The sequence below is a fragment of the Mytilus californianus genome, unplaced genomic scaffold, assembly GCF_021869535.1.
Source record: "Mytilus californianus isolate M0D057914Y unplaced genomic scaffold, xbMytCali1.0.p SCAF_85, whole genome shotgun sequence".
NCBI classification, from domain to species: domain Eukaryota; kingdom Metazoa; phylum Mollusca; class Bivalvia; order Mytilida; family Mytilidae; genus Mytilus; species Mytilus californianus.
The window spans coordinates 249012-263150 of NW_026262740.1; the positions used below are offsets into that span (position 1 = coordinate 249012).

General features: G+C 32.2%; 1 protein-coding gene across 4 annotated transcripts in view; it reads left to right on the forward strand.

The window, feature by feature from the left end:
• The first annotated feature begins 8062 nt into the window (after positions 1 to 8062).
• Positions 8063 to 14139, forward strand: part of LOC127713888 (uncharacterized) — a 57132-nt gene continuing 51055 nt past the window's right edge. For 2 of the 4 annotated variants that reach the window (XM_052219853.1, XM_052219852.1), the window contains exons 1-3: positions 8063 to 8370; positions 11968 to 12033; positions 13960 to 14131. In XM_052219853.1, the coding sequence (XP_052075813.1) occupies positions 12001 to 12033; positions 13960 to 14131 (205 nt within the window). In that variant the 5' untranslated portion in view covers positions 8063 to 8370; positions 11968 to 12000. Of the gene's footprint in view, positions 8371 to 9591; positions 9706 to 11967; positions 12034 to 13959; positions 14132 to 14139 lie in introns of those variants that run through there. The other 2 variants (XM_052219850.1, XM_052219851.1) reach the window with 2 other exon arrangements.

Genomic DNA, 14139 nt, shown 5'->3' on the forward strand with positions numbered 1-14139 from the left:
ATAGACATTTATTAGATTGTGATACGAATAATTGATAGGAAAAATGCGTTACTTTGATTGGTTTATACAGCATCGTGCAAATGTTAAATCATGTTTGCTGACTTTCAAAGAAAAATAGAGAACATCATATGGCTTTTCAATATCACATCTAAATCAACTCGAGATAACAATATAACCCCGAGAGATCTGCTGAGGGTTGATAAAAAGTCAAATCATATTCACTTTATTATATACTTCAAGAAGATGTTTGATATGAAGTAAAGCAGACAGCTATCAACTATCGTTATTTAAATTAAATAGTAAATATACTCGTCAAACGCTTACTTCTCAAAGTGTAAGTAAATATTTTTCGTAACTTAAAAGTTTGTAAACACCAACACACCTCATACAAAACAACTTTTTAAGGGTTTACCATGAAATTTGACAACCGTGGCAACAAAAAGTAAAATAATATTGATTGATTGATTGTTGGTTGTTTAACGTCCAGTGGCAAATATTTCATGCATATTCAGGACGAGAACAAATTAACAATGAATACAATAGGTAGGTTCAGTAATACGGGCGTCAGGGATCAAGGTCGGAGAAATTTAGACTGCCACGGGAAATGAGGGTATATTGGATAGGGACAGAAATTTAGCCTTGCAACAGGTCACCTACGGACCCTTCAAAGAGTTGTTGCAAGGGTTCTTAACGTGCAAAGAGCGTGGCACTCTCTTTACACGAGGCATCGGATTTAACGTCCCCATTCTGACCGGACGTGGCTGCAAATTTGTACATCCCGCACAGCCAAACGGACGCCCCACTTTAGCACGGGTTTTACTGCCGGTCGGAGGAATACCAATGGTGACCATACTTCTATTCCCCAGTCACCCTTGGGGGCAAATGTCTCATTCTATCATTAAAAATGTCTCTTTAAAGTTGTTAGTCTATTTTATAATAATTTACATCCACGATTTTAAGAACCCACGAACATGCAAATTTTGCTGAAATAACAACAATTAATACCACGAATAAAAGTACTTTAACATTAGATAAAACAATGAGTCAATGTAACTATTTCATTCAGGAACATATTCACATGAATACAACCCCAAAGTGTGACTGGGGAATAGAAATATGGTCACCATTGGTCTTCCTCCGATCGGCAGTAATACCCTCGCCAAAGTGGGGCGTCCGTTTGGCTGTGCGGGATGTACAAGTTCGCCGCCACATCAGGTCAGAACGGGGACGTTAAATCTGATGCCTCGTTTAAAGAGATTACTACGCTCTATGCACGGTGAATACCCAAGCAACACGTCATTGAGGGGTCCGTAGGTGGCCTGTTGCAAGGCTTAATGTATGTCCCAATCCAATATACCCTCATTTTCCCGTGACAGTACAAATATCCCCGACCTTCATCCAAGACGGCCTCTATTACAGGACCTACCTATTGTATATATTGTTACTGTGTTTTCGTCCTGAAAATGCATGAAATATAATATCATTAGACGTTAAGATACAAACAATTAATCAATCAATCAATCAATCATGAATACAACTACTGGTATGAACTAGGCATGCGAAATGTTTCGCTATGAACAGAAATTGATATATATTAATGAATTATTTTTGTGTGAAATTTGTAATGATCCTGATCATTAACTTAATAATTAAGATATGGTATTTATAAAATGACATTATGGTTTATCATCTTCACTTATATTTAGGAATAACTATTGATATTTTAATTTCCATCAATATTTGAGAGATTTTTAAATTTATATTCTCAATTTTTCCACTAATGTCAAAAACTGATATTTTTAATTTCTTAACATTATAAGCAAAGGTATGCAATTGTCTGATTGTATTTTTTTTTTTTTTTTGTAAACACCCCTCCGCCAGCCCATGCATAGTGTTTGTGGTGCATACAGGAAGCAAAGTCCGTCCGTCCGTTTGTCTTTATGTCCATGTGACTTGTAAGCCTGATTCCTATTCGACTAAACAGATTGAGGAAACTTTAATAAGTTGTAGATCACTACCTGATGATGTGCATTAGGGAACATCCTTCGTGAGTTCTCTCACCGTTCTAGTTTTTAGGGCTGATGATAAGAATTTGTAGTATAAATTTAATTGAAGTTCTTATAAAAATGTAGATAATTTTATAAATTTGAATAGTATCTTCTGGTTGACTTTCAAAAATCGGTAGCAAGAAACAGATTAGTAATATAGATTAGTAACATTCATGATCATGAACTTTTTGGTTTGTTAAGTAACGCGTACTCAAATAGATTGAAAAGCTGTTTAGATTTAAATGTAGTGTTTGTTAAATATAATTGTTAAATTCTTTTTGTCAAAGTTTATCAAACTAACAGAGATGAACAACGACAGTAGTTAGTCAGTTAGGATAAGCTCGTCACATGCGTTATTGAAAATGTAAAGGTTATCGTTTATGATGTTGCCAGTCTGATTATGAATGGGAAACTTGAGACTAGAAGAAGTTAATATTTGAACCCGGCAACATGTGCTTGTACACCAGACAAATAAAACTATCATAATTCTAATTCTCTTGGTTTAGGGCTGTTGTCTATTTTCCGCATGGATAGACATTTATTAGATTGTGATACGAATAATTGATAGGAAAAATGCGTTACTTTGATTGGTTTATACAGCATCGTGCAAATGTTAAATCATGTTTGCTGACTTTCAAAGAAAAATAGAGAACATCATATGGCTTTTCAATATCACATCTAAATCAACTCGAGATAACAATATAACCCCGAGAGATCTGCTGAGGGTTGATAAAAAGTCAAATCATATTCACTTTATTATATACTTCAAGAAGATGTTTGATATGAAGTAAAGCAGACAGCTATCAACTATCGTTATTTAAATTAAATAGTAAATATACTCGTCAAACGCTTACTTCTCAAAGTGTAAGTAAATATTTTTCGTAACTTAAAAGTTTGTAAACACCAACACACCTCATACAAAACAACTTTTTAAGGGTTTACCATGAAATTTGACAACCGTGGCAACAAAAAGTAAAATAATATTGATTGATTGATTGTTGGTTGTTTAACGTCCAGTGGCAAATATTTCATGCATATTCAGGACGAGAACAAATTAACAATAAACACAATAGGTAGGTTCTGTAATACGGGCGTCAGGGATCAAGGTCGGAGAAATTTAGACTGCCACGGGAAATGAGGGTATATTGGATAGGGACAGAAATTTAGCCTTGCAGCAGGTCACCTACGGACCCCTCGAAGAGTTGTTGCAAGGGTTCTTAACGTGCAAAGAGCGTGACACTCTCTTTACACGAGGCATCGGATTTAACGTCCCCATTCTGACCGGACGTGGCTGCAAATTTGTACATCCCGCACAGCCAAACGGACGCCCCACTTTAGCAAGGGTTTTACTGCCGGTCGGAGGAAGACCAATGGTGACCATACTTCTATTCCCCAGTCACCCTTGGGGGTGTAAAATAAAAAAAAAAAAAAAAAAAAAAAAAAAAAAAACCTGAACCCAGAGGAAAATCCAAACGGAAAGGCCCTATTTAAATGACAAAATCAAAAGCTCAAACACATCAAACGAAGAGATAACAACTGTCATATTCCTGACTTTGTAGAGGCATTTTATAGCTATATTAACCTCTAACTTGTAAGACAGTCGCATAAAATTCCATTATATTGACAACAATGTATGAACAACACTCACAATTAAACCTTCCGTATGTCTCCGGAATATTATAGTGTTCAGAAATGAAAAAAAGGCTTATAAAAAGGAGAGCATGCACGAGTTAGAGTGGTGGAATCTGTTTCTCTAATGATTTTTAGCATTCCTTTTCAAAGAGTTGCAGAAAGCTGTGTTCCTTATATGTGACGTCATCAGGCATGGTCCCCTTTTTTCATGACGTCACAATAGGAAATTCAGAAGAAACCAAGAAAATTTGACGTTATAATTAAATTTCGACCAATCATTTGCCGAGAACAGATTTTTCACTAGTGAGGAAAAATATTTTTCTCACACCGATCAGGAAATGTGAAAAAAGCACAAAAAGTAGAGAAAGATTTTTTAAATACTTTTTGTAACTATTGAAATTGAAATAATCAAAGTCTTGAATACGTCTACATTTTACCTTAACATTTACACAAGGAAAATTTCGTGTAAAATATCTTTTTTTTAATTTTTAAGTTACGGAATGTGATATTTAAGTCGTGTATCTTTATTCAAAATCTCAAACTTTGAAATTAATATATTCGGACAAAAAGAATGAGAGAATGTAAACATTTTCCTTCAGAACAATTTTCCAATGATCATACAATGCAGGTGTTTTAAATGGTTAGGCATGTGTAAAGATTTGTTTCGTTATACAATTTTAGAATATATATTGATTTCTTCTTGTAAAAATGTTTGAAACGTGAATCATTAGCTGAATGATTTGAAAGATTATTTTGCACAATTTTGATAAACAATCAAGTTTGAAAAAAACGAACATAGGCATAAGCAATGTATACAGCTTTTTTGATTTTGTATAGATCACGTTTTCATTATGTATTAAACTATTTGTTATCTTTCTTTAAAAAAAGGTTATAACTGTCGTTTAACGCTTGCGTCAAAACAAAGAGTATATATCAAGTAAACTAACAAAAATACCGAACTTCGAAAAAATTCCAAAATGGAAAGTCACTAATCAAAAGCTCAACCACATCACACAAATTGTAACAACAGTCATATTCTTGCCGTGGTACAGGCATATTCTTATGTAGAAAATGGTGGATAAACATGGTTTATAGCTAGCTAAACTTCTCACTTGTATGACAGTCGCAAAAAAAAATCCATTTTTTTGACTACATTGTGTGAACAAAACAAAGACACTAGGTAAAAATGTCAAAAAATGCGGTACATCAGTCAACATTGTGCTATAACCTTAATCACTATAAAAAAAAAACAAATAAAAACAAAAAACTAAAAGGCATATAAAGCACATAGGCAAAAAAAGAATACAAAAGTTTACCATATTACCCAAAAATTAAATGTAATAATTTACAAAGACAAATAAAAGAAGACTATAACACGTATTTAAAATTGATAAACAACGTCAGTACCTAGAATCTATACGTCAATGCCATCGTGTATTATTTGTGAAGTTGCTACTGAATATTTTTATCAACAAGGTCATGAAGGTCTTGGTATCTCCCGATGAACTTTTTTTAGAAAAAAAGAGACGTTCTTTGACATAATCCTGGTTCAACAACTTTGCTCAGACACTGGTGAAGTATTATATAGTCTGAGTAGTAGAAAACTTCATAAGTCATTTACTCATGAATTTATATTGCCACATAAACGAAATATCATTTTTCATGTACATCATAAAACCATTCGATGCTGTCATGGATATGAAGAAATAAATTCTTCTAGAATATACCCTTAAAATGGAACCTTATACAAGGTTTATTAATACAATAATATATGGAATGCAGTGGGTTGTTTTTTTTAAGAACAATCGCGATAAACACCAGTTTAGCACTTATCGCGTTTGAAAAAAAAAACCTAAATATAAACGACAATCACAATTCTTTAATAATCTTTAAATTATTGTTTTATCTGCATATTTCTCTTCTCTTCTAACAAAATCGTAAAACTTTGCTGAATGGTTATTAATAAAATGTCAAGCTTTCGTGCTTGAACGAGTCGTATTTTCTGTGGCGCCATTTTAATTAAAAGAAACGAGACTTAGATTCTGTAATTTGTATGAGTTCCAAATGTGACGTAGAAAGTTCAATCATTCCGATCAGTCCATTTAGTCATTTTTTTTATTATAAGTCTGACGGATTTGTGACGTGAATATGACGCACACTTTACTGATCGGTGACTGACCAATGACCGCTGATTTTAATTGTAAAAAGTATATACACAAATATACATTCTCCCTTCAGACATTGGAATGAATTTAGTATAAGTGTTTAATAAAAAAAGATTGATTTCATGCAAGAAAAAAACCGTACAATTTATGTATACTCATCATTTTTAACATCTATTCTTATGAGCTTCTGACATGTTGTTCTGCTATGTAATACATTACAGAATAACAAAAGCATGTATTCCTATTTGGTGTATATACTTGAGGTTCAAATAAAGATAAAAACACTACCTTGATATCACGCATGTTCCTGTTAAACTTTGATGTCACAAGAACACCTGCACATAACATGGTAGAGAAAATGTCGGACGCCGAAAATTAAAGTGATTGTTGTATAAACATGGTGAAGCCGAAAGTTTGCGTGTCTCAATTTCTCATCAAGTGCCGCAGTTTCTCAGTTAGTGAAAAGGTCTATCGAAAAAATAGGGATACATTACATTTTTGTACAGGTAAACAGCGGGTGCGCGACAACTCGTACTCCGTCAATAAGTCAACTCGGACCGTCTATCAATTCAACTCGGACCGTCTATCAATTCAAATCGGACTGATCATAAAGTCTATTCGAACCGTCTATCAATTCAACTTGGACTGTCAATCAATTCAACTCGGACCGTCTATCAATTCAACTCGGACCGTTTTTCAATTAAACTCGGATCGTCTATCATGCAAATTCAGACAAAGTATAAAAGGAGAAATTTTGAAATTATAAAGAAACTAAGGTTTCAGCTCCCTCAGGCAAAGTTGACCTTAGATGAATTTGGCTATTTGTTTTAGGTATTTTTGTCATATATCTCTTCAACTGTTTCGGTACTTATACATCCTTCGATTTCCAAATGTTTGGCATTGAGCGTTCCTGATGAAGGTAAATCCAGAAAAGCGCTTCGAACGCATACAATTATTAAACGTGTTGTTTCCAATTTTTTACATCACCGGGTCGATACCTCTGCTTGTGGACTATCAGTCCCCGATGGTATCGTCAGCTCAGTAGTCATTACTTCGGTGCTGACATGATTTATAACAAACTTTTCTAAATTTGTCCGTTTATAAATTTTAAAATTATAAAGAAACTAAGGTTTCAACTCCCTCAGGCAAAGTTGACCTTATATGAATTTGGCTATTTGTTTTGGGTGTTTTTGTCATATAGCTCTTCAACTGTTTCGGTACTTATACATCCCTCGGTTTTCAAATGTTTGGCATTGAGCGTTCCTGATGAAGGTAAATCCAGAAAAAAAGCGCTTCGGGCGCATGTAATTATTAAACGTGTTGTTTCCAATTTTTTACATCACTGGGTCGATACCTCTGCTGGTGGACTATCAGTCCCCGAGGGTATCGTCAGCTCAGTAGTCAGTACTTCGGTACTGACATGATTTATAACAAACTTTTCTAAATTTGTTCGTTTATAGATTTTAAAAGTTTAAAAGCTGTATGAGTAAATGAATATTGACGGTCCGAGTTGACCTATTAACGTCGAACAAGCCTTTTTTCAGTGACGTTATTTATCTTAGTAGAGGGCTATATTAAACTTTATTTTAATGTTCATTATTATTTTAGATAACAATAGGATACATATATATAAATATTAATATGAAAGGATAATATATAATTTAAAACTTTATTTTTATGTACGTGTGATTTCAATATTTTAAATTATTTAGATGTCCGACCGACATATGGCATCCGACGTTGTGTTGGCGTTGTGTAATAATGTATAAGGTCGCGATCAAAAATCAAGGGTATGTAGACATCTTTCTATAACGTCAGAATGACGTTTGTCAGCCGACTTTGAATTCAGGTCGGCGATGTTACGACCTATTTTCAACCAAACATCAACGTTTGTACAACATCGGGTGCCTGCTAGGGGTAGTTTTAAACTTTAAAAAACAATCTTTTATTTTACACAAACTAGAACATGATCTGTTTTCAAATGTGAGCTCATGACTCTTTCGTTGGAATCATAGATAATGGACATTATTGTTCCTTATGCATTCATTCAAAAGTTTCCTTTACTAAAAAAATAAAAACATTCAAACTTCAAAATCTATACGTTTTTTAAATACAGTTTTGCAATTCTAATTTAGGTTAATGTTAAATACCAAACTTCAAACTTTAGAAGATCATTTTCATGGTCTGTCAGTTTTCTATTGAAAAATATCAGGTATCCTGTCTAAATTTTTGATTTAAAATACAACAAGTTATTATAAATCAGTCGCAATGTAAGGTACAGCATACACTTATAAATTTTGGGGTTTGTCAAAATGAATCACAAAATATCATTTTAAAGTTCAAATGCTGCATCTGTTGTGTTTGAATGGAAGTAATATCAAATAACATTTCACTACAATGATGAATATGGGATGATACTGAACAATGGACACTCTGTACTTTCAAGTCAATAACTTATAATGGATAACATAAAGCATTCGTTTCATCATCTTTGTCTCGTTTAACTCTGGATCAAGTAGTTTCAGGTAAGCATATTTAGTTTACTAAACATGGTTATTCTACGTTTTATCTATCTTAAAAACCTAAGTTAAACTGGGGTTTTTCGGAAAGAAAAACGGGCGGACGGCTTCCAATAGTTTCCCTACAATAACTTATGAACCGTTCAACCATTGATTTTCAAATTTTGATGTGTTAATATTAATGACAAAATTGAGGTCAAATTCAATGTAGAAGATTTTTACTTTTACAGTTCAGTAGTTACCGTATGTCCCTTGATCTATTGGAAACTGGCGGCTGCCAACAGCGTCCGTACATTGGCTTATGAACCGTTCAACCAATGCTTTTCAAATTGTAATGTTTATACTGATGACAAAATGGAGTTTAAGTTCAATATATACGATTTAGGTTTTTTACCGTTCAGGAGTATGGTCCTTGAATTATTAGAAACTGGCACTTTATTTCGTTTCCGTTCAAAAACTTATGATACAATTTCTATCATAAGTATTTATGAATAAAAGACGACAGTATTTATCCGATGTTCAAATTTTGTAAAAACGACTGTATATATGACCTTTTTGCCAGTAGACTGTTACTACTAAAATCCAGTACTGTATCTGTGATCACAGGTATGTCTGTATCCCTGTTGGCAAACTTTGGTCATTTCTTATCCATAGTTTGTTTTCTGATTTTGACTACTGTAGTTTTAAACACATTTTAAAAAGAAAATTCATTTATTTTACACAAAATAGAACATGATCTGTTTTCAACATGCAAGGTCATTACTCCTTTGTTTGGATTATAAATAATGAACATTATCGTTCCGTATGCATTCATTCCAAAGTTTACTTAAATAAAAAATACTGAACACGATTTTTAAATCATCTTTTAAAGTTTAAATTCAGTACCTTAACTCGAATTGTTAAACTACGATTTTACAATTCTTATTAGGGTCAATGTTAAAAAAAAGACTTTAAGTTTTAGTTCAAATATCATTTGCATGGTCTGTTAGTTTTCTATTGAAAAATATCAGGTATCTTGTTTAAATGTTTATTTTAAATACAACAAGTTATTTAAAATATGTCACAATATAAGGTACACATATATACATAAAACAATTATAAACATTGGGGTGTGTTGTGTCCAAATGAATCACAACTATCACTTTCAAGTTCAAATGCAGTATCCGTTGTGTTAAAATGGAAGTTATATCAAATAAAATTTCACATAATGACGAATATGTGATGAAATTGCACAATACACACTCTGTACTTTCAAGCCAATAACTCAAAATGGACAACATATAGCATTTATTTCATCATCTTTGTTTTATTTACATTTGTAAATGGATCAAGTAGTTTCAGGTTAGCAAACTTAGTTTAGTAAATATTGTCATCCTACGTTTTACCAATCTTAAAAAAAATAATGTTAATATCTTTGAAATGTAACCACAAACAAAATACAATATTACGATTTCATTAAATATCTTAAATCAATCTTGAAAAATTTATTTGATTGTAAATGTCCTCAGGTTAGTCTCAAATGTGTCGAAACCAAGTAAAGACAATTAAACTCTTTGCAATTTATTCAAATATTGTTTAAAAATTCTACCATTAAATAACAAAGCAGGATTACCGTTGTCACTTGCAAGATGTGAATCGTTTATTCTTTAAGAAAGAAAAGGTTGAAAATCACTGATGATTAGAAATACATCAAATTATCACAAAAAGACAGTATTGATCAAATCGTTTATTCTTTAAGAAAGAAAAGGTTGAAAATCACTGATGATTAGAAATACATCAAATTATCACAAAAAGACAGTATTGATCACGTTCATTTTCTAAATCCTATTTGTGATTTTGAGAAAATTGATGTAAAATTTGTTAATAACGAACTTTTCGAATGTGCTAATAAATTGATACTGTTAATATGACTAACAAAAAAAAAAACGATTAATTTTTCTGGCGACGTTATTGATACATTTTTTACTTTGTACCCTTTATATAATTTCTAATACTGACTTTCTTTTCGAAAAACATTTTAAAAAAAAATGAGAAATATCAATGAAAGGAATACAAAGAGTGCAAGTTGTTTTCATAATTTATGTACTTGTATTATAAAATAAAATCAACGTGAAAATCATGATACGTGATCATAAACAAGAATTAAAAATCGTTATTCTTTTGTTAAGATTGATAAAGACAGAACAAAATATGTTTGCTTAATGCATTTAAAAATACAAGACGTGTGTATACATAAAGATCAATACAATTTTTCAAATCGACTCAATGAAAAGATCACAGTTCAACGCTTCTTTTGTTATAATGATAAGAGTTTATTAATACTATGGTAAATAGTAAAGTTTAAAATGTGTATTTCAAACCGGTTTTGTTCGTCATACCTGGCCAATTTTTAAAACGTATATAGAGTCTATTGACAATACTTTTAGGTTATTTGTTATAATAAACCAACAACTTAGTTTGTTGCAAATGAGTTGTCGTTGACAGTTTGAGACTGAGAAACAGTTAATTAAAAAAAAGAAACAATAAATAACATAAATTCATCTGAAGGACTTCATGTTCGAGGTAGGAATTCTAGGTTTCAAATTAAATGCCACACGTGAACATATTTTATGCTATAATGTGTAATTTTGTTCACTATTTCTCTAATGAAATATTTACCTGTCCTATATTTCATATCTTTAGGCCTATATAAACATAAGATGAAAGACCTTTCTTTTTTTTCTACAAATCTCCAGACAGCTCACTCTAGAACGCATGGTTGTAAACAATTGGGAAAAGTAACATATCCAAACGATCCGATTATGTACCGTTCCTCATAATTAATAAGTTCTATGAAGGTCCAGCATGAAGATAGGAGATTATCATCTTTAATGTGTTTATTCTGCGATTGTGAACATGCTTCCACAATAAATCTCTATATTTTTAATACAAGTTTTAACCGTTGCAAACAATTAATTTTTCTTTATGTTTTTTGTGAGGATCTCAAGTTAGATTAGTAAATGCTAATTGAGTCATCTTCTGTAAATAAAGTCATTATTATTAAAATGTATTGTTTATTATTGTTATACACATGCAATATCAAATAAAAAGAAAAAAAATAAAATAACATTTTTGATGCTGATTACATAATCCATTAAAAAAAAAAGAAGGAAAATAACATTTTTGGTGCTAATTATAGAATACCAAATAGAAAAAAAAAACAGTGCTGATGTTAAATCGTTAAGTGAATTTTGTCATCGTCTGTTTGTTATCTATTTATTGATAAATAATAAATATAAGACATTGTGAGCACTAGAAGTGTTATATCTCAAGTATTGTACATCAAATAATTTCAACATTGTATTTGATGCTTCTATTATTAATATATAATTTGTCTGATGTGGACATGTATGTTTAGAATTAAGGACATCTGTCTTCTTGATTATAATAACTTGAAGATATATTTACTAGGAAATGAAAATATAACAAACATCTTGACACTGACCAACCGTGCATCAATAATATACAATATTATAAAACCAAAGATTGGATTATTAAGCATTGTAATGCACAGTTTCTGGTCAATTTATTAACCTTAGATTTGTTTAATGTTTATCTTTTTAGATGGCATAGATTATAAATGAAAAATAAAAAATCATGGACATATTCATCCTCCTGACTTTCCTTCAGGTATGTATGATTTAAATCTGACACCTCTGTTTTCGTTTCTGTGTCTCCTTCTTGTTTCGGAATAAGGAAATTTACCATACAGTTGTCACATCAAAATTAAATTTCGTACATATGTTCAGTTTAACGTAGTAGAAACTAACAAAAAAGATGTGGGATAATCCATCGGTGACACAAAATCAGTACATGCACAGCAAAAAAAAAAACAACGCCGTTATTGCTGTTCGTCATCTCAAAGTCACAGTAAGGCCTTTTACAAGGAGCAAAACCACTCTTATTTCACTGCAAGATTAAGACGCCACTAGCACAAGTTTGAATGGAATCTTTGCAAACTGACGATCACGCCACAACTTTAAATTGAAGAACAAAGCTATGGAGTAATATCTATAAAATAAATCTGGCAAAGAAATCAAACATGTACTGTCATACTGAAGCTTGCATAAAAACATTATAAGCGTTTAAACAATAACGGGGCACATCGAAATATCTGTTAGATAACATATGTGCAAGGCGAATAATTCTGATAGACTATGTAAGATGTATGTTATTACACCAAATGGCCTTAAATGGTCGTACACATTTTGAATCATATTCCAAATAACGATTCTACCCCGATTTAATGGTTCCCTAATGACAGAAATGTAAAGTTTGAAACCAATACATCTCAGTATTACATTTACTTTTCAGTATTTAACCATCAAATCTTTTAACTTTAGTTCATATGTCCGTTATGTTGTTTTGCATGGTTCATTCAATGCGAATATATGACTGTGCGAGCACGGCATTTCGTCCTATGCATATATACCCGTGTTCACAAACAGTCTCAAATTATCAGGGATTGTTGCTTGGTTTACGAGCAGATATTTCTTTACACCACCAGTGCGTCACAGATTCTCCTCCCGGAATTGTATTGTCCGTATCAAATTACAATGTATCTATAACAAGTAATTGAACTTTCAGCAGTGTTAGGCCACAAAAATGTTCCAAGCTTTACACTAGGCCTGATCATATACATATCAAAAGATTTTACTTATTGAAAGATTTCACTAATACTATTTCACTAACTTAGGACCAACACGATATTGTCAAATGACGTTATTGTAATGTAACTTCAGTTGCATTGTTTTCTGAACAACCACTCAAGAACACCGTTCAAAATCAAATGGTATTCAACTGGATTGAGTCAATTAAATTGTCCAATTCAATTTATTTGTGGCCATCACATCATCAGACATAAGTTTTTATGGTAATCTATTCCGTCGTGATCGTCCTTTATCTTTAGTTGCTTTAACTGAAATGAAACGAGGTTTAACAACAACAACAACAACAACAACAAAGAAAGAAATCTGATCCTTGAATTTCAGATGAACTCCAAGAAATTTCACAGTCATATTCAGTAGCGAATATATTATCTTCTATACATTTCAGATATGTGTCTAGGTCAATTTTCTTAACACTTCCACTGTGAGAATAATGATTCAAAAGAAAATTATGTAAGAGTTGAAAAGGCTGCAAATGAAAGGCAACAATAGTTTACCGATGTTCATTCTCTAAAGTCAGTCATTCTTCATCGTAACTCGGTTGCGTTTGCTTTAATTGTCTGTATATAACATATTAAACTTCTCAAAACACTAAGGCTTTTTTCTACCCCCGGATCATCTTGCCTTATCTGACATTAACGGTACTCAATCTTGTGCACCAGATGCGCATTTCGTGGAAACCCGTCTTTTTCGTGATAATCGAGTCTTACTGGTGAGTCTTAATTAGACTAAACGCGTGTCTGCGTACACACTACTAAGGCTGGTGTTTTTTGGTGAGTTTCTTTACGTGCTTACAAACCATCGCCTATGTGCGTCTGTGTTGACAAAATACAATGTTGATAGAATACTTGCTTAAATAATTGATGAATATGCATTTATCTTTTTGTAGATATTATCCCTAAATGACGCATACAACTTTACCTGTCCATCATCGGCACACTGGAATATTCGGGCAAAATCCATGTGTAGGTCCCAACAAAATTATACTTGCTTATTTGACGTAACTTTTAGAGTAAATGTATACAGAGAAAGATGTAACAGACCTAGAATTTTAGGTCCTGGTATGTAT